This window comes from Procambarus clarkii, chromosome 16 (assembly GCF_040958095.1).
Source record: "Procambarus clarkii isolate CNS0578487 chromosome 16, FALCON_Pclarkii_2.0, whole genome shotgun sequence".
Taxonomy (NCBI): domain Eukaryota; kingdom Metazoa; phylum Arthropoda; class Malacostraca; order Decapoda; family Cambaridae; genus Procambarus; species Procambarus clarkii.
Window position 1 is genome coordinate 28,295,970 of NC_091165.1, and position 22,391 is coordinate 28,318,360.

The following is a 22,391-nucleotide window of genomic DNA, read 5'->3' on the forward strand; positions in this document are numbered from 1 at the left end:
AATATTTATAATGAAAATTAATTTAATGACCACGTGAGTCTAAAAAGACTACTTAAATCACGTTCTAAATGGTCACTTCAAATTACTATTACGTTGACTAAAAACATGAACTCAATAATTCCCTAAGGCCACTTTATCAACAACTGTGATCAACTCCACTTATGGTAACCCAATCTCCTAATATGTCTTAACCACTCACTCAATAAATGGTTCAGACAGATTGACTGAGCATTTAAACCGTAACCCAGAGCAAGTAGGAAACCACGAATTTAAATACTAACAATAATATACAGTTATTGGGGAAGATTTTAAGTGTCTCAGGGGAGGGGAGGAGGAGGACATGATGAGGCTTTGTGGAGATGGGTGGAAGCTGATCTAATTACTGACCGTTTTGACGCGGTCAGATTAGGGCGAATCCCGGGGGAGTCTGTTGACAATACATAGTCATACAAAAATGAACGGGTTGGTTTAGGGTTGGGCTTAAGGCCTATCAACCTCTGGATAGGCTATTTAAACCACCACAATAGCTCACAGATCAACCAATAAGTATACTTTAGTCCTGAAAATAGTTCAGGATTAAAGTAAATCCTCTCAGTGTACTTGCACTTAGAAATGGATTACACTTTTAACCGATAACCGGAAATAATTATGGGCTATGAATTTCAAAACTTACAGTTTTAAACCCCTGTAAACTCCAAAGGCAATGGAGCACTTGCAATTTTGACTTCTTTGGTTAAATATTATTTAACACTTTAACCACTTCTGTGGTAGAAAATTATAATAAAAAACTTCTTTCCATCTAGTTCTTCTCTTTTTCCATTGAACTAAAATTGAGGAAATGGTGACATTTATTGCCAATATTTACCAACCTGTTTTCTTTTTTTTTGTGTCGTTCACTGTCTTGGAATACAACTCTTTACATTTGACGTGCATTTTCATTGCAATCACTAGTGGACACATCCTGTGCATATTTTTTTTTTTCAGACGTTAATACTATGGAATATGGTTCCAGAGTTACAGAACAAGTTTTACATATATTTGCCCATACTCTATTATAACTTCCATTCCTTAATATGCTTGCAAGAATAATGCTGTTCTGAAATCGTGTTCATTTAGCTCGTGGATCTTTACTAATATTTACCAGAACTGTATTCACTTCTTACTAAGCAAACTCCTTTTGTTTCAGGCATATCAGAAGTCTTGGTGAAAAAGGATATCCATAAACAGAAACAATCATTTGTAACATTTATTATCGAAAATATAGTAACATCCTTCTGTTTGAACGGCAGGAGGGTTACAGGAAGGTCATACAAACTGGTCTCAACAACTAGAATGTAAAGAAAAGGACAAATCGAGTAAAAGTGATGAACCAAGTGCATTAAAATGAAAAGTGAGGTGAGGTAGGAACTAGTCTTAGAAGAGCAACCATGTAGGTATAAACAAACCCAATGAAGAAAGGGGACGGCAAGGCGGTTGGGGGAGGTAGTCAAGTCATCCCAGTGAGCCACAACAAATGTTAACAGCTGTTGAAAGGAGAGAACAAATGACTACAATTATATGTAAAGGAAAAGAACAGGGGCCAGTGAACTAGCTTGAAAAATCGCGTAATAAATGTAAAGTAAGGAAAGGGGAAAGTAATAATCTTTGATTAACATAACTTTGCATGGTTACAAGTGAGCCTAAGCCACCCCAAGTGAGCCTAAGCCACCCCAAGTGAGCCTAAGCCACCCCAAGTGAGCCTAAGCCACCCCAAGTGAGCCTAAGCCACCCCAAGTGAGCCTAAGCCACCCCAAGTGAGCCTAAGCCACACCAAGTGAGCCTAAGCCACACCAAGTCATTGCACAGATTAGTTTTTAAATGCAATTAAGAGTGATCATTACCTTAGGGTTACAACAAAATACGAGAAAATAAATAGAAACTCTGCCGAGTTCATTATAAATGTAAATATTTGTATGAAAAAGTAACGGCTGACAAATGTTGATCAAAGCCAGAAAAAATATATAAACAATATATAGTACAGTTAAAGACTAGGTGCTTAAACTTTGTCGTAATTAATATACCTTAGCCAGGGAATGGAAGATCTTTTTTGAATATATAAAAATGGTTTTGATAAAATAAATATCTATGAACTATGATCAGAATAAATAATGTGAAGGTGGGGGGAGGGGGGGTTATGGGAAACTAATGACAGAATTCAGAGATATTAAGAAAAATGAAAATATGGAAATAATACAATTAAATAGGAGAAAGGATAACATAACGTTAAAACTTTGTCTTGTTTATTGCATTACATTAAAAACTTAAAAAAAGGAATCGGAATTTATTATATAATTGATACTAATTACAGTAATCATAATTATATTAAAATAACTATATGGATAGTTATAACGATATTCCTAGTTAAATAGAGCAATAACATTAACAGTAAATACTATTACAAAAAACTAGTTTCTTTTTCATCTATATCTTAATCAATTCAAAATAGAAGACTCATCTATCTCCATCTCTCTCTCGGAAATGATCAACCAACTAATTGGCTATCAGTAACAAGAAGACTACTTCAGTTTCTGACAACCACTCAGCTAGAGAACAGCCAGGTAGAATAATACAATAGGCCAAATAAATATTTGTGCTTCAGCTATACATTAAAAACTTGCCTGAAAAAAAGCCCGTTTCACCAGCTTTCCTGGGCAGTGCTCTCAAAAATTACATTAAAATATATTTTTACAAATGTCTCGGACTTCACCAACAACCTTGCAGTATAATTAGGCAATCAATATATTCTACCAACTGGTGATAAGCGGGGTAATAATCAGACCTCAAAGTCCTTGCTTAAACCCTGGCAAGGCATTCCTAGTTTTGGTTTGGCCTACGACTATCCTGCCTAGCTGTCAAGAGGCTCTTTACAATGACATAATAATATATAACATATTGCTACGACTGGAGAAACATGGAAGCTGTCAAGTGTATATGGTGGGATGCGGATGGATGGATGTGTGTATACAGAAGATTAGTGGATGGAGAATTCAACTGTTTTATAGAGTCCAGCAGTTCGTATTAAAAAATGTTTTTATTTTTTTTATTTTTTTTTTTTTACCAGCACTTCCCATGTTTGTATACCATAACATAAGCATCGGTACTGACCATGTGCAGCAGCACTGATGTCAGTGTACCCTAACAGTAGTACTGCTCACGTGTGCATACAGTTATGGGCTCACCAGCAGTACTGTCAGAGTACCTAAAGCATGGCTCTCTAGGTGCTTGTACATTGGCTCCCAAACAAAAAAGGTCTTGGAACACCAGAGGTATATCAAAAATTACACTACAAATTATCTCTTCTGTCTTAAATGTATAAAAAGGTGGCCCTATCTAATTCGGCTTTCTGAAAATATAAAAAAGGAATGAAATGTCACCCGAGACGTGTACATGGACTTTCAGTAATGGCAAACTAACATACACCAGTGTGCATGTAAAAATATATACATTACATTACCTATAGTAATGCAATATATATTGTATATATATATAATATGCAATCACAAAATGCATTATATTATATATATATATATATATATATATATATATATATATATATATATATATATATATATATATATATATATATATATATATATGCATGTGTATACATACATAAACAATAAATATATTGCACAATTTTGTATTTGAAATTTTCCCCATATCTACTGGATATTTGAAAATACAACCTTTGCCAATGTCCTCACACATCCAACAAAATAGCTTTATTGATATTAAATGAAGTGTGAAATACTGTTGGTTGAGCAGGGACCTGTAAGGTTACCAGCCTCTGCCACCCCATCACCATATTGGCAGGAATGACTGGTGAAACCCCTTGAAAGGTAAATGTGGTGCAAATCAAATGATTAGACGATACTGGCTGGTAGGTATTGGTCAATCAGCAAATGACTTGTATATTAGTGTGTTAAAACATTCCTGTAAATACTGAATGCGTCATCTAACAATACTGATGGGTAGGGTCAATACTGACTGTAAAATGTAAATCCTCTTTAGCAATACTGATTGGTAGACGCATGCAAACCCCTCTAGCTAACGTTATTGACTTGGATCAATCTAACCATAAAGGCAAGTAACACCACCATCTTATCATTCGTTGGGCTGGGTTTGGGGGGAGGGAGGGGGGGGAGAAGGAAGGTAAATCATGATGTGATCAAGTCAGTTCAGTGAGAAAAGTGTCAAAAATACTATTCATAGACATATATATATATATGCATGTATACATACTCATTATGATATACACACACTATATATACCATATACATTTACTCTTTTTTTTGTATGAGCATAAATGAACTACAATTACACAAAAAGATACAGCTTCCACAAAATATACAAAGAAAGAAATTGATTCAAGGCACTTTAGGCTACATCTCCCCAAAAAACATGTATAACATGTACTAATATAGAGATTATGGACACCAATGGTTCCACTCCTCTAAGAATTGTGCGAATAACTTGTTCTTTCTTTCTTTTCTTTTTTGTATCAAAGCGTCAACGAATTATCTTTCGGGTGGGATTGGGGGGATAGTTTTTGAGGAATAAGGGCGGGCGGGAGTGGGGGTATAGGCTTTACATATTACCACCTTTAAAAACTTTGGCGACGAGTGAGAATCGCCAGACAGCTTGTGTGCCCCCTGATCCACACACGCCACAAACCCTGTTATTTGAGCGTTGATATGAACAATGTATTCTACGGACACTGTATACAGCGCTTCACTAATTGATAAAAAGCACACATTGGCCGCTTGAGTTACACATTAAAAATATATTAGGTTTCTTAAAAAGAAAAAAAAAGTGTCCATCTGATACATATGAAATTATATAAAATTTTGTACATAGTCCATTCCATATAATTGTTAAGCCATTTGTTAATTAATTTATGCTTGAAGCAATTTACATTTGAGAAGCCAGACCTCCTTTAGGACTCAAGTTCAAAATTTACATCACTCGGATTTCTTGCATCTCCAGCTACAACACTGTGCTTGTGTGTGTGTATATGTGTGTGTGTGTGTGTGTGTGTGTGTGTGTGTGTGTGTGTGTGTGTGTATATGTGTATATGTGTGTGTATATGTGTGTGTGTGTATATGTGTGTGTGTGTATATGTGTGTGTGTGTATATGTGTGTGTGTGTGTATATATATATATGTGTGTGTATATATATGTGTGTGTATATATATGTGTGTGTGTATATATGTGTGTGTGTATATATGTGTGTGTGTATATATGTGTGTGTGTATATATGTGTGTGTGTATATATGTGTGTGTGTATATGTGTGTGTGTGTATATGTGTGTGTGTGTATATGTGTGTGTGTGTATATGTGTGTGTGTGTATATGTGTGTGTGTGTATATGTGTGTGTGTGTATATGTGTGTGTGTGTGTATATGTGTGTGTGTGTATATGTGTGTGTGTGTGTGTGTGTGTGTGTGTGTGTGTGTGTGTGTGTGTGTGTGTGTGTGTTTTGGCTAGAGTGCATTACAAGGTTTTCAAAACTTGCTGACCATATAACAATATTCCACCAAGAACGTTTCCTAGGATCCTACAGCCTTGTCCAAAGGCCCAGGACACACAGCATTTCGGATGAGTGTATTCCAGGGACCTTCAAACTTCCTAAAGGCCCAGGATCCCTACATGAACCAGCGGGAGAAAAACCCAGCAAGACCTCGGGAGGTGGTAGCTCTCAGAAGGCGTCGGCGGTAACTGAAGATGCTGCTACACGTTGAGCATAACGACCAACAACACCGAGGTACAACACACACAAGGCTGTCAGTCTGGCCTTCTAAAAACATTTCAGTGTTCTCAGAAGGGGGAAACAAAATCACCAACAATGCTTTTTTCTTCATATCTGGTATGAAAATACTGTGAGATCTATATCACTATTTGTAATTTTAAGTGTTTTGCTTAATAAATATTTATTTTTTGAGTTCCATATTTTGGTAGTGTTGGATGTCCTGGCAACTGAGTTTGTACGAGTCGAGTTGAGTTGCAAACTTTCACATACCACTTTTAAACTGGCTGAACATAACCCCTGATGAACACACTAGTCAGAGGGCACTGTGGCAACCCTTCACCACACACTTCCACATAACTGTTTTATATATCCTCCTTAAAAATAAAGATATTTTCCTGTGAATGAAGCCAGCGTCTGGTAGACAGCCATGCGGGAGGCAGCAGCAGCTCTGCCGCCTCGCCACCTGCTGTCACAGGACGCTGAGGTTCCCCGAAATAAGCGAGATCACTCGTCGAGAAATTTGTACCTGGGAGTTTGGATTATGGCGAGGGGGGCCGCAGGTTGGTCCTGATCTCCCCCGCCGTGTGTGGTGCCCCACGGCCATCCCCCAGGGTCAGCCGGGGCAGGTGTGGAGCCGACGAAGGGGAGGCTCACCTTTGGCACTTGGATGGGGCAATCGCCGCCGGGGCTACTCAGATGGGGAGGCTGCTATCCTCGTTTTTCTCTCTCTCTCTTCCTCCTCTTCGTGTAGAGCCTCCTCTTCTAGATGGGAGCGACAGGGTGAAGCCAGTCCCTGGGTAGGGGCGGTAGCCACTGCCTGCAGACCCGCGGGCGGCGTGGAGGGCGGCTGCGGCGACTCTATGGCGAGCCTAGGGAAACCGCCAGCGGGCGTGGAGGCAGCGGGGGTCAGTCCTCAGGAGAAGCGGTCGAACTCGATGCCCGAGTCAGGGGAAGTGCGGGCAGGGGTAAGGAAGTGGAGGTGGCGACAGCGGCACTCTGACACGCACTGGCACTTGTGTGGTGACAGGTTCAACTGCTGCTGGAAGTCCTGCAGCTGACCCATGAAGTTGAAGTTGGGGGCGATGTTGGCCTTCTTGACGCGCACGTACTCGTACGCCTCCTCCAGGTTGAGCTTCTCCTTGTACATGAGGTAGGCGACAGTTATGGTGACGGAGCGAGAGATCCCCGCTAGGCAGTGCACCAGCACACCAACGCCAGATTCCCGCGCCTCCTCTGCAACACGAAAGACACACAGTTAGCACACTCAATTCCATAAAACTTGGTTTTAAAACTTATTGGTAAAAATGTTCCTGCCTATCTTCAGAGACAAATTCTGGGAGTTAAAATGGTTCCTTATTATATTATATATATATATATATATATATTATATAATTATACACACACGCAGATAAATGGGAAAATTGAAGGAATATATACAGAAATTCCTACGGAATAGAAACAATGTGGAGAATGAGAGCATGACGAAATTTACAAGAGGCTTCCGGGACTGGTGCCATGAAGGAGTGGAAATAACTCTGGTAGTGATGTGATGGTGGCCGCAGTACACGCCAGCCGCACCTCCCGCCTCCAGCTCTTGGGTCTAGGCCAACGTCCCAGGCAGATGGCGTGGAGGTGCTACTGCTTCTTATACGCGCTCCACCACTAAGTATTAGGCTACGTTTTTCAAGTTACCGACCATTTAATGCAATGACTAATCTCCTGATATAATTTTTGCGTGTACTTCTGCTCTTACTGCTTCTATAATTCCTATGCTTATCTTGCTATCACACTGGATTAGGGCATTGAATGTTTTAGTTCTATCTATTAATCCAACATTAACTCATTTTCAATGTATTTATCTTTACCTGAATATATATCTTATCTCTTATTATAAACTTGATTCAGAAATCTATAATTTATTTAACGCAACATTACAGAACATTAGTTATTTAAGATGAAGTATAACTCCTAAAGTATTACTAAGATTGTCAAACTCAAGACCACTTTTAACAATTTTAATTGATGATCAATGGTCTTTCATCACTAATATTACAGGTCCTAAATGCTTATTTTGCTCAAACTTAATTCAAGTATGTTTATAAGAAAAAAATACATCTCAAAGGGATAGAGTAGCTTAGGCTATTTCTACCCCCTCAAACTTAATTATCACGAGTACAAGAGTATAGTGTCGAGAGGACCAAATCATTTATATTAATCCCAAGAACAAGGGATTTCATCCCACCCAAAATTATAAATAAATGTTGCTTAACACTTTTAATTGATACAGTTATTGATATAGATTAACATTAGTTATTTGTAAATGACCATGTACTGTACATCATTATTTCCAGGTAGCCTAATAATTTCATAAAAGAAACTGCGATCACCAATTTCATCACGTTGTTCAAGATTCAGCTACTGGGAACAAAAAGTTCCAAGTAGCACGGGCTATGGTGAGCCCGTAGTGGACTTAACTGGCACAGGAGCGGGGCTGTGGCAAATTTCACGAAGCTACAGCCAATTTATCACTTTGCTAGTTTAAGCCTCCCTCCGGCTAATTAAAAACTCGCCTCCGAAAATTTAAAACCTTCCGTCTAAACCCATCCCTTCAATTCTTTCCCTTCGCCTCAACCCATCCCTTCAATTCTTTCCCTTCGCCTCAACCCTCCCTTCCTCTCTTGCCCTTCCTTGAACTCGTGACAGATCAAAGAGAAGCCATCCCATGTACACGCCAGCGTATGTGTGTATATCTGACTCACAGAGGCCACACATGGCTCTCCTCGCCAGAAATACACATGAGTCAAATGCACATTTACACACACACACGTATATACAAGTACTAACACCTCGCACCAACGTACACACACGCACGCACATACATACATGAGAATAACAAATCTATGCTAGTAAATTTTTTTATCTTTTCTCAATATCCATCCTTAACACGTTCCAAAAACACCACCATTCTGACATTTTGTAGACATAAATCACACACACACACACACACACACACGTGTGTGTGTGTGTTATATTATAATATATAATACGAACGGGATCAAATTTAATTTGTGGGTCTTAGAGTATAGGACCTAGGCTCCACGGACGCGGGTCTTGTCAAATACTTTTAATTTTATTTCATTTAACTTTATAGATACAAGAGTTTTTACATTCTTGTAAAGCCACCAGCACGAATAGCGTTTCGGGCAGGTCCTTAATCTTAATTTTACCCGGAATACGACCCGCCAAACGTTTAACAACCAGGTACCCCATTCACTGCTGGGTGAACAGAGGTGTACAGTTAAGGATTGGCGCCTAGTCAATCCTCCCCGGCCAGGATACGAACCCGGGCCAAATGTATTGGGAAGCGCGGGGCGAATGTGTTACCACTGCACCACGGGGACTGACAGACACTCGTGATATAACAAGACAGAGATATGAGCTACGAGGAAAGGCTAAGGGAGCTAAACCTCACGTCCCTGGAAGACGAGCGTTTAAAGAAGACATGATCACCACTTACAAAATTCTCAGAGGAATTAATAAGGACAAACTATTTAGCATGGATGAGACACGAACAAGGGGACAGATGTGTCGAGAAAAAAAGTAATTATAATTAGTTAGTAATAGTAAAATGTTCAGGCGGCGAAGCTTGCAAGGGATCCCAACCTTGACCAACACAAAGCAGCAGGATCTGAACCTAGTTAAAACTCCACCCAACTAATTTTACTGTCCCCAATCACTCGTCAAGCTTCCTTTAAAGCGAGACTTCGAGCAGATATACTCCGCTCTTATATTAACAATCCCTCCCATCCTCCCCCCGGCCAGCAGGAGACGGCGTCCACAAACCTAAGGTGTGAATGAATCACTTGTGCGGACTGTGAATCACACTCCGAGTATACTGCGCCCTCCCTGGCACAACCCTTACCTGGCCTGAGAGAGAGAGAGTGCTCACTGTTTGTTACTGTCAGTCATCAGTGTATCTTATCTTGGACGCCTCTGATGTGCGCGTGCATCACTAATATCATGTTTGTTGACATCTTGGCCAGTAATTTGTTGCTACTGAATCACACACAACAAAAAACAGTATTTAGATTTCGCTGCGTGGTCCAGTGGCGCACTGAGCTTGGTGCAATAATGCAGTTGCCTTCCTCAACGTGGATTTGCTTGTATGTCCTTGACGCATGCACCTGTTGTTGCCTCGAGTTGAGAGTCTGGTGCTGTGACAGGGCAGAGAGAGAGAGAGAAAGAGAGAGAGTGAGAAAGAGAGAGAGTGAGAAAGGAAGAGGAAGAAAGAGAGAAAGAGTAAGAAAGAAACAAAAAGAAAGAATGAGAAAGATAGAAAAAGAAAGAATGAGAAAGATAGAAAAAGATATAGAAAAAGAGAAAGAAAAAGAGAAAAGGCGAGAGCGAGAGAGAGAGATATTGAACACGAGAGCCACACGAGGAGCCTCACGTGGCACCACCACCACACTATCCACCTGTCTTATCCCCGTTCCCCACCAGCCTCTGCAAGACGCCTTCTATCCTACGCCCAAGCTTCCTTCCCCTTCCCACAATAGCCTCAAGTGTAATGATATACAGAATAAACAGCGGGACCTCGTGGGATGAGGCAAGAAAACTAGCGAGGGCTGGAGAAGAAGGCAGGGTGGTGAGGAGGAGGTTGCTGCTGCTGCCAGCGGAAGTGGGAGGAACTAGGATAAGATTACGTAGTGGTGGGCCAGCGGTCTGGTCTGCTAACGGCCCTCTCTTACCTCCCCCCACCCGCTCCCTACTCCTGTCCCTGCATCTCTCGGGGGACTCTTTCAAACTATTTATATCCAAACCATGGGCCCTGCCTTGGCCCAAGTCCAGTGTACGCTTCATTCAAGCACTTTGTGAATGACAAAGTATCACTAAGTACCCACGTCAGTACACGAATTTTTGGTTTAAGTAACCCGCCTTGAGAGAAAACGAGAAGTGGTACCCTCCGCTGGCACTGTGACGTCACGAGGGCGTCACACTAGACGCGCACTCCTCGTTGCCAAGTGCCAGTCACGGTAATTGGCTAGTTGTTTCTTCTGCCCCGTGACACTGACTTCCTCTCCGTCTTGCGGTTCCTTCTCCCGCCAGAGACAGAGGGCGCCCGTGGCCACAAGGCCGGACCGGCGGCACTAACCACGATGGCCAGGGCAGGTGGCACTGCTTAAGCAGGCAACACTCCTAATAAGAAGCATTAATTCCAGGAAGCGGTCAAGGGTGCGGCAGGCAGGCAAAGTGGCTTGTTTTGGGTTACTGCCGCTCCTCCTACCATCCCAACAGTACTCCTTGACTGCTTTATCTCCTGCTACCGCAGCTGAAGGAATTTATACAAAATTTGTACTTTAGGGAGCCGGTCGGCCGAGCGGACAGCACGCTGAACTTGTGATCCTGTGGTCCTGGGTTCGATCCCAGGCGCCGGCGAGAAACAATGGGTTTCTTTCACCCTATGCCCCTGTTACCTAGCAGTAAAATAGGTACCTGGGTGTTAGTCAGCTGTCACGCGCTGCTTCCTGGGGGTGGAGGCCTGGTCGAGGACCGGGCCGCGGGGACACTAAAAGCCCTGAAATCATCAAGATAACCCCAAGATAGGTTAATGCCATCAGTTCTTGGGTACTTAAATCTTCTAGCATTGAGCAGCTCGTGGTCAAAGAAGCACCCTCGAGACACTAAATATTGTGGGATATAAACAGGTGTTTTGTAAGTAGCGAGGCCACGAGGCCTAGTGCTTCAGGCGACGGTACCTGGGAGGCGGCGTGGTGGAGCGGTTCCTCCCAGAGGGACCTCCCAGGCTTGTTTATAAGCAAGCCTGACGAGCAGCGGAAGCTAGTGTGTTCTGCTGGTCGGCCACCGTTTGATCTTGCTTAGTGAGGTGCAAACTGGTCCGCCATTATGTGCGGTTGGTTAGTTAGCTTCCGCTACGGCTCTTTCCGGTTACTGCGACTCTCAAGTTCCATATTTGTAAATACGATCAAAGGCTTGGCGAAAGTGTTTCATCATAGTTCATAAACTTTGGCGTCAAACTAAATATATACAAATAACATTTGATCTCGTCCGAATATCTCGCTCCAATGTTCGTTATTAACCCGCAAACCTTTCTCTAACATTCCTGTGCAGCGTGATAATACAGACACAGCCATAAGTAACAATACCACCAGCTGCCTCATGAAGGCTTTGGCTCCAACCTCAAAATGTATTTATTTATACAAGTTCGGGAACTTGAAACTGAGGCTAAGGTGCGAGCAGCCGCCCACGCGTCTGAAAACAAAAGAATTGACGTTTCGGACCGTCCCGGACCACTCTCCAGTCGTGCCAGGGAAGAGCAACCATGGTATATATGTACACAAGATCTCTATTTAACAAATGACCGAAAAGTTTACATAAAATCATTAAGCAAGGCTTGTTGCAAGTGATGGTTGCGAGTTGGCTAATGTTTAATCCACTTTTTTTGCTCCCGTAATATTTTCGAAATACATTAAATTGCTACATGTGTGAAGGCTTTGCGCGTCCGGAGGGAGACTGCCTTAACCGTAAGAACAAGAGGGACAGGGAGCAAGTAATAAAGGAGAAGGGACACAACCACCAAGGCGCGCAGACCGGAAACACAACATTACTTGGCGAAATCTCCAGCCTTTCGGCATAGATTATGACCCTTAGATGACTGGCCGGCAGCGTTTTTTGTTTTAAAACATAAAGTAGATTTAAACCAAAAGTGGCCCCAAATGACAACCTATGAAAGAACCAAGAGTGTGTGTGTGGAGGCTGCCGGGCATTTTATTGCCCAGGGAAGAAAGCTGGTGAGCAAAAACCCGACGATCGTTAAAGAAGAGGACTACCTTGACATTCCTTAAGAATGGTAAGGTGGTAGGTAGCCAGCCAGGTCCAGCCTTCACTCTCGCTCCCATCTCACTGTGGATCAACATGCAATCACCTCTCTCCTAACACTTACATTTTCTGTTCGCAAATCTAAACGATTTTTTGTTTTACTAGAAATTTTCTGATGACCCGTACAAAAAATCTTGTGTAAAAAAAAAAATGAAGCTTTCTGGGAGATTAAAGCGACTACTGATGTGACACACACAAGGAGGAAATTAAGAGCTCACATGACGGCACCACTTCCGTCCGTCCGTCCGTCCGTCCGTCTGTCTCTCTCTTGTCTGTCTGTGTGTGTCTCTCTCTTTTCTGTCTATCTCTCTCTCTCTCTCTCTCTCTCTCTCTTTTCTGTCTATCTCTCTCTCTCTCTCTCTCTCTTTTCTGTCTAACTCTCTCTCTCTCTCTCTCTCTCTCCTGTCTCTCTCTCTCTCTCTCTCTCTCTCTCTCTCTCTCTCTCTCTCTCTCTCTCTCTCTCTCTCTCTCTTTTCTGTCTCTCTCTCTCTCTTTTCTGTCTCTCTCTCTCTCTCTCTCTCTCTCTCTCTCTCTCTCTCTCTCTCTCTCTCTCTCTCTCTCTCTCTCTCTCTCTCTCTCTCTCTCTCTCTCTCTCTCTTTTGTCTCATAACTAAGACTAGGGTGGATAAGGGCTGTCAAATCCTACATCAGCTCATCTGAAGTCTACTCCCAGAGACTCAATTTATTTCATGAGCCTATTGTTAATGAATAAAGTTTATTAATATTGATGAATACAACATTATGAAACAACTGTCTCTACCTCCCTCCCGTCCTTCCCCCCCCCCTCCTGAACACTTCCCAGCGACTCAACGGATTTTCTCATTACCTTCGTTCACGCGTCTCTTCCATTCGCTTTCCGCGGCGACCGTTCTGTCCTCTTACCCAAGTACTTTATCACTCTACCGCCGGATATTTCTTTACCAAAAACACAGCACGTCATTGAGGCTCGTGTTGCAACACAATCTGGCCATCCAATCGCGGGGATAAACTCCCCGCCACTCAAAACACCCAAAATTCAAAAACGAAAAGTTTAGAGAGAAAACGCAAGGAACTAGGCCTAGAAGCCGTTCCCGCTTATTTCCGACCGCGCAGTGTTTAAGACCCCGCGCGAGTTCCTCTTAAATGTTGTATGATCACGTTGCTATATTCCTATGCCATTTTTTTTTTTTTTGTGTGTGTATATCTCGTATAGTTTTCTCCTGTCGGGTGTTTACAAGGTACTAACCCAAGGGTGACGCTCCACATACACTGCCGTACGAACGATTTTCCCCGGACTGGTCGGGGACGGTCGCCGCTGCCAGCCGTGGTCGCTAATTGTCAGCCATACAAACATCAACTAATAATACCCGCAAACTACAGGCTTCCGGCCTCTTGTGCTGTGCAAGGGAGGGGGGACGGGGAGGCTTCCACGAACACGCCATCCTCCTCACTCCTTATTTATCAGCGAACCATCAAATTATTATGCTGCTGGTAGGCAGAAACTTGGATAGCGATAGTTGTCGTAATTCAGCTAAGACTAGGATGCAGCCTAGAAAGCCTAGCCAAAAATAGACTGGACAAAACACAAATGAAGCCTAGCCAAAATAGGCTCCTGGAGCCATGTAAACAAACACACGTTCACAATATACACACACACACACCTACCTCTTCATATACCATACTAATAAACCTAGAACTGACTATAGTTAACACCACTGCACCGACAACTTGCCCCAAATGGGATGAGACGGTGTATTTCTACCCATTTGGCAAGAGAAAAACAAAAATACCAAAACACGAACACCCCGACCAAAGGGGGGGGGGGAATAACAAGGCAGAACGAGGGGACACAAGAGACAGGAAGACACGAATTACTCCCAAGAAGATGATAATAGGAGGAAGTGAAAGCGAGACGACAAAAAATAATAATTCTAGGTAATAAAGAAACGGTAAACCTCTGGGAATGATGAAAGGCTCCAGACGGCAGATCACAACAGCCACGAATAATACGAACCATAGACACGAATAATAACCAACCATTACCACATCGTACAGGAATATCAACGAGCCATGGTGCCTATACCCCATGCCTACTTACTGGACAAACATCACTTACGATCAAAGATCACCTACTTATTGGATCAAAGATTAGCAATCACGCCAAAACTCTTAAACTGCAGATCGAAGTCACCAAGTTTAGACTAGGATTCAAGCTAGGTACAAGGGTGGTTTGGTCATCAGATGTGGATGGACGCACCAACCTGTTGAAGGTTACCAGAAAATTAAAGTTGACCACATCCACGAGGCTAAACGGACGGGTGTAAACAGGACCTCCGTGGCTATGGGGGTTAGTGGACATGCAGCTGTTATAGATTCAGCTACTCTGAACAAGTTCCAAGTAGCACGCGCTATGGTGAGCCCATAGTGGACTTATCTGGCATAGAAGCGGTGCTGGATATGCTGCTTATTCTCTTGTCCTTAAACTGGCAGCGGAACTCCTCTGCTCCCCCCCCCCCACTCCCATCCCACCCCCTCCCCACATTCCATCCCCTCTACCCACCCGCCTAGCAGCACCTCCCAGATGGCATGGAAAGCAAGTGGCGGAAATCCCCCCCCCCAAAAGGCTTCCGGTCCTTCCTTCCCTAAGCATGGGTGTACTTCCGGTCGAGCTGGTGGCGGTTGGGTTAGGAAAATGGTTGGATGGAGGGATGGTAGTTGTGAGGATGGTTGTCGATCGGGAAGGGTAGGTTACAGACCTAATTGTGCTTGCGGGGGGTCGAGTCTCGGCTCTCTGGTCCCGTCTTTCAACTGGTGTACAGGTTCCTGAGCCTACTTGGCTTTATCGTATCTACATTTGAAACTGTTTGGAGGGCAAAGAATTAAATCCACCGACAACAGAAGCAAAAATGGCCAAGAGGAGATATAATCACAATGTACAAGATACCGATGGGAATAGAGCAAGTGGATAGACATGGGAAGGTTGGAAACATTACAGTTGAGATGTAATGAAACTCATACAGCGAGTGTTGTACTGTACTAGGTGTACAGAACCACAATTTACGACGTCAAGCATGATAGTAGTCAAACGTGGGGAGGTATATAAATGGACTAGGGGGACAATACCCACGAGAAGGGGGGGGACTGTAGAGCTGGAGCTCGGTCCCTGAAGACGGAAGTAGGTACGGACAGAGCGTGAGAGCATCAGTATTCACCAGGAGACACTGTTGCCAATACTGGCCACACTCCCCTGTCTGATTAATTCGTACAGGGATACCCGCTGTTTATGGCGGCGGCGGAAGTGAGCGGCCTGCCTGCCTGCGTCTGTCTGTCTGTCTGTCTACCGACACTCTCCTCACACACTCGCCTCCACCCATCAACACTCGCCTCACACTCATCAACACACCTGTCATTATGCGAACTCTCAAACCTTTGTTTACACAGACTGACTACCCGTGAAGGGTTACACTGTAGTTGATAGTTACCGAATCATTACAGCCTAATGACACACACATCCACACCGTAGCCAGACCTTGTCACGGCGCAGAGAAAGACGCTTTAACCAAGAACTAAATACTACACAACGATGACCACATCCAAATTAGCTTGCTGGTTTGAGAAGGTGTGGCGGGGAGGGTGAAGGGGGGAGGGGCGGTGGCCCTGAAGGACTACCCCCCCCTCCCACCACACCCCTTCGCAGAATGAATGAGCACAAGTGAACGAGAAAAGCTGCGTGAATGGTGAATAGTGTGTGGGGGGGTGACAGTCATTCATGATTCATTCAAAATCCTGGTTGTGATGGAGTTGGTAGGGGGGGAGGGGGGTAGTGCGCGCGCACGTAAGCGCTTGCAGGGGATCGTGGGAGAATTCTGTTTCACCATTTCGTTGACTGAGATCCTGTCTTGCCTCCTGTAACAGCACGACAACATAAGCTAGAAACTTGTCATTGTACATACACTCCCGCGCTGCCCTTGAGCGAGCGAGCTGCGGAGGGAGGGAGGGATGAGACATGAACATGCAAGAGGTGGCGACTCTGTATGATATCAGCGGTCACCCACCCACCACCTGACTCGGGTCCACGAGATGTCCGTCACTTCCGCCAGATGGGAAAGGAGGTCACATAGGTCATCAGCAAGCTCTTGGCTAGATCATGTACTGGGGGGGGGGGTACCATACTACTTATGTAAAGGAGGAAATGTATATGTTTATCTCTCAGAATGTTTGGTAATAGGTTTATTGTTTGTGATGTGTGTCTATGTATGTATTAACACGATGTACTGAACGGGGTGAGAATAGTTTGAGCTATCTCATCCCTTTGTGTGTATTTTACCTCAATAAACTTATTTCAATTTCAATGTACTGAGGTCGTCTAGGCTCTGATAGGTCGGCAGCTCGTCCTCTTGTGTACAACATACAAAATATGGGGTATTAAAACGCACTAAACCCAAGCCACTAAAACGTGGATACTTGGGACTTCCGATGCTTCTCACAATACCCCTTTATTTTGTACGTTGGGGACCATAGTGTACAAAATGTTGGGTATTCCAGCCAGGAGATCGATTGATGAAGATTAAGCCACCCAAAAGGTGGCACGGGCAATGAATAGCCCGTAAGTGGTGGCCCTTTTGAGCCATTACCAGTATCAAGAGCTGATACTGGAGATCTGTGGAGGTGCGGCTGTACCCTGCGTGACGGGAGATGTCTCCCGTGCCAGGAGATCGGTGTGTGTTGGTTCTCATTATTCACACCATAGTTGTGGCTGACGGCAAGTGTGCTTTATCCTGCTCTCTAACCTCTAGTTATTATTCCTTACACCTTAATTCCTCCTACAGACCATTCTCAACCACCACCACCACCACCTCAGTACCCGTTTTACCTCTATTCCTTGGCCAGCCACCCGCTGAGGCGTATATAACGTCTCTATGGTTAGGGCAGGAAAGGGACGGAAGGAAGGAAGGGGAAGGGAAGTATACAACGGTGGTTGGGTATACTAGCCCCCCAACCCACTTCCTCTCACCTTCCAATGCCACCAAACCCAACCTTCTCAACCGTAGTTTCAGGAATCTGCCATCCTGTCCTCAGGTCAGGTATTCTTCAGACCAGGCAGCCTAGCTCACCATCAGAACGTCAACATTTTTTTTCAGCCTGGCCACAACATTCACGAGGGAGGATATGCTGAATGTCCGTCCATTCAATGGCCGGACATAACTCCAAGTCCTATGTGGGCGACTTCCTGTCCGCTCCCGTTTGACTGAGAATAGACGGTTATTTTAAACTGGCCGACGGTTAGTAGTCCTAACTGAACCTACCCCCTCTCCCCCCCCCTCCCCCTCCTCCTCCACCTGAGCTCTGAGCCCTCGTCTCTTCTACATGCTGGTAATCCACGTAATCCACTCTTTCAAATCATTGATTGATTAAGCCACCCAAGAAGTGGCACGGGCATGAATAGCCCGTAATCGAATCATTCTTATGAGTTGGTGTTTACTTGCTGGAAAAGTTCCGACCCTGTGATGTCGCGACACAAGGGATTTTTCCCGCGGTTTTCGTAATCGTGTGGATGGAAGATCACTTTTTGAAGGCATCTGGTATTTTGGCGGGAACACGCAAGTTTTACCACATCAAATCCTGTTTCATCGCCGCTGTTCATACAAGTGACAACAGTGAAATTCGACGCCATTACCCCATATCACAGAGAGCAGGCAACTCCTCCCCCCCCCTTTCCTGTTACCTCGCGTCACACCCTCCTCCTCCACCTGCGTCACACCCTCCTCCTCCTCCTGCGTCACACCCTCCCCCTCCACCTGCGTCACGTCATCTCTTAAGAGGTCTTCTTAACACCGGAAACGTCTCGAGGCGCCAAGCGACCTCAGCCTTTCTCCCAGAGCCATTCAGTGGTACATCCTCACCCTCCTGCTCCACACCTCACCCTTCATCCTCACCCTCCTGGTCCACACCTCACCCTTCATCCTCACCCTCCTGCTCCACACCTCACCCTTCATCCTCACCCTCCTGCTCCACACCTCACCCTTCATCCTCACCCTCCTGCTCCACACCTCACCCTTCATCCTCACCCTCCTGCTCCCCCTCAACTACAACAACTACAACAACAACTACTACAACAACTACTACAACAACAACAACAACCCACCACAATCACCCTCCAGCATCCCTTAATTATTATTCTCTTGATCATCATCGACTCTGAGACGGGGACCCAGCTCCATTGCCCTAAAAGGTCAACATTTCCTGTCGACTGGATGGAATTACCGACCTTATGCCCTCTTCCCTATCGCTTTATGTTCTTCCACTTTCATGTTCCCCCCCCCGGCTCATTTTCCATTCTCTTCTGGCGTCTCCGTCTCCCTCTCTCTCCGTCTCTCTCTCTCTCTCCGTCTCTCTCTCTCTCTCTCTCTCCGTCTCTCTCTCTCTCTCCGTCTCTCTCTCTCCGTCTCTCTCTCTCTCCGTCTCTCTCTCTCTCCGTCTCTCTCTCTCTCCGTCTCTCTCTCTCTCCGTCTCTCTCTCTCTCTCTCTCGCTACTTCTAGCCAAAGATAAACAACATACCACAACAATTAGAGCAGAAGTCAACTGTGTACACTATTCATATTAAATATAATTCAATATAACTATACCGAGTTACACATGTATGTAGTCCCACTACACATGTGGAGCCTGTAGCACATGTACCAAAGCCAGCATACATCACTCTCCTTGGGCGCATACACTAGGGGGTGGGGGGGGGGGAGTGATACGACTAGTATGCGCAGGGGAGAAGCATACCTCACCTTAGGTGGAGCATACCAAGACCAACCCACCAGAGCGGAGAACAAGTACAACCTTGGGGGGCTGGGGCATACTTCCTGTCCGCGTCTGTCTGTATGACTCTACCTCCCCCCTTCCCCCCCCCCCCTGCCCCTCCTCGCTCCTCATCGGGTTTCCCCTTGACGTCGACTAACAACAATAACAAACTTCAGCTGTACAGGTAAAGTCAATCTCCACGCCCAAACCAGGCCACACGGGACCCTAAGTTACGGGCCCTGAGGAGCCCGTGGGCAGCGAAGGCAAGTTCACGCTGTCGGTGTGTGGTGTGGGGGCTCCGGAAGTGCCTATGAACGGACCCATTCACAGGTATGAAGGCTAGACCGCAGACTAGTGCTGGGAAGGTAGACATCTCTCATCCACCACCACCACCATCCCCTCCACAACCATTCCAGTCTCAACAACAAGCTCCTAAGTGGGAATGGGGGAAGTAGCTTGGTTCAAATTTAAAACCTTGGCAAGGCTCTACCTCGGAATTCCTTAAGATTGGTACGTCATTTTTAACCACCAGGTATATAGAGAGGCAAGTATGGAACAACTATCTTCTTGAGGTTATCTTGAGATGATTTCGGGCATTTTTAGTCCCTGCGGCCCGGTCCTCGACCAGGCCTCCACCACCAGGAAGCAGCCCGTGGCAGCTGACTAACACCCAGGTACCTATTTACTGCTAAGTAACAGGGGCATAGGGTGAAAGAAACTGCCCATTGTTTCTCGCCGGCGCCTGGGATCGAACCCAGGACCACAGGATCACAAATCCAGCGTGCTGTCCGCTCGGCCGACCGGCTCCCATTCCACCAGGTATTGAACAACCATGCCACCAGGTAGGGACAAGCCTCACTCTCCACAACCCAACGCGTCTCGTCTGCCAAGCCCTCCCTGTTTGGCCCTAACCCCTAAAGACATAATTACAAAAAGAGTCTATCTAGAACCCCCCCTCCCCCCCTAAGCCACCCCCCCTCCCCGCCGCCCCTAAGCCACCCCCCTCCCCGCCGCCCCCTAAGCCAGTCACACACACTTGGTACTCACCGATAAACTGGATAGCCTTGGGGAAGAAGGAGGCAAGGTTCTGACTCCAGTGGTCGGCGATGGGGATCTGCATATACTTGTAGCTCCCACTCTCCTCGAACACGTTAGGCAGGTTGGGGGTGACGTTGATGATGTACTGCAACACACAACAACACACTCCTTTAGTGCTTGGGGCCCCCTAGCATCAACGGGTCACGTGGAATATATACAATAACATGTCTTATGAATGGCCAGTTTTATATTTAAAGGGTAAACGAGAGAGAGAGAGAGAGAGAGAGAGAGAGAGAGAGAGAGAGAGAGAGAGAGAGACAGACTGACTGGGGGAGGTTATCTTGAGATGATTTCGGGGCTTTAGTGTCCCCGCGGCCCGGTCCTCGACCAGGCCTCCTCCCCCAGGAAGCAGCCCGTGACAGCTGACTAACACCCAGGTACCTATTTTACTGCTAGGTAACGGGGGCATAGGAGGGGACAGATAGAACAAAGCACAAATACTACTAATGTTATTTCCCATATATACAACTTTCTCACCCCACCCCAAGAAACATGGAGGGGGGGGGGAGAGGGGCAGCATTAGGGGAGAGGGGGGGGGGTGACGCTGAATGAATGAATGACTGGTTTACAAAGGCAAGACCGTCGAGGTCAGCCTAACTGGCTGGGATGAGTGAATTCACAGTCTACACGACGACTGCGCACGGATGCACGTGTTCAAACTATTAGCCAGTCCCGGAATCAACGGTCAAAGTCATTAGCAAATCAGTGCATGAATGAATGAGTCGACCAATCAGTGGTTAAGGGAATGAATGAACAAGTAGGCCCACCAGCGGTAAGGGCAATGAATGAACCAACAGAACACAACACACACACACACACACACACACACATCAATGAATGAGCCAGCACAACACACACACACACACACACCAATGAATGAACCACCACAACACACACACACACCAATGAATGAACCACCACAACACACACACACTCGAGAAACAAGTGAAACCTGCGCATGGTGGCCACGCAGGCAGGCAGGCAAACTGCGCAGGCAGACGGCGCAGGCAGCAAGGACGAGCCCACATGGGAACTAACCGCAACACAACCAACACGCAAGTCAATGAAAACATGCAACTCATCCGCCGTAATCAATGAATGAACGAGACAACACAGGTACACCTTGAGTGAACAAGCGACCCTCCTCTCTCTCACCCAGCCCAGCCAACCATCCAATGAACGCCCTGAACGACTTTAAAAAAAAACTTTCGAAAAGGCACTTCTCTTTATCCTTGGAGTCACTAGAGAGGGACACAGCCTATGGAACGCCCCCCCCCCCTCAAAGGTGCTAATTCCAAAAATCACAATGAATGAATGAATGAATGAATGAATGAATGAATGGGGGAGCAGCCAGGAGTTATGAATGATTCAAGGTGACGGAGCACAAGTACACGCCCACACGCACGGGGGCGCGCGCGCGCCACCATCATCGATAATGGAGAAGGGTGGGGAAGGTGGGGGGGGGGGCGGGGGGGATAGGGACATAAATAGACGAATAGGGGCGTATGTACACGCGACCAGATAGACATAACTAGATGTAAAGACGTAAGTGGTAAGTGTACATATGCGTTCGAGAGAGAAAGATAGAGAGATATAGAGAGATAAAGAGAGAAAAAGAAAAAAAGAGAAAAAAAAGAAAGAAAGAAAAAGGAGAGAAAGAGAAAAGAGAAAGAAGAGAGAAAGAGAAAAGAGAAAGAAGAGAGCGAGAGAAAAGAGAGAGAGAGAGAGAGAGAGAGAGAGAGAGAGAGAGAGAGAGAGAGAGAGAGAGAGATAGAGAGAGATATGGGGGGGGGGTAGAAACAGGGTCTAGGGAAGGGGGGGGGGGGGAGACCACCACC

General features: G+C 45.2%; 1 protein-coding gene across 1 annotated transcript in view; it reads right to left on the bottom strand.

Annotated features, from left to right (window-relative positions):
- Positions 1-1,232: 1,232 nt before the first annotated feature.
- LOC123760016 (dual specificity protein phosphatase 7) overlaps positions 1,233-22,391 on the bottom strand; it is a 45,454-nt gene continuing 24,295 nt past the window's right edge. The window contains exons 3-4 of the mRNA XM_045745375.2: positions 20,503-20,638; positions 1,233-7,019 (exon numbers count right to left, since the gene is read on the bottom strand). Of these exons, the coding sequence (XP_045601331.2) occupies positions 6,700-7,019; positions 20,503-20,638 (456 nt within the window). The 3' untranslated portion in view covers positions 1,233-6,699. The remainder of the gene's footprint in view (positions 7,020-20,502; positions 20,639-22,391) is intronic.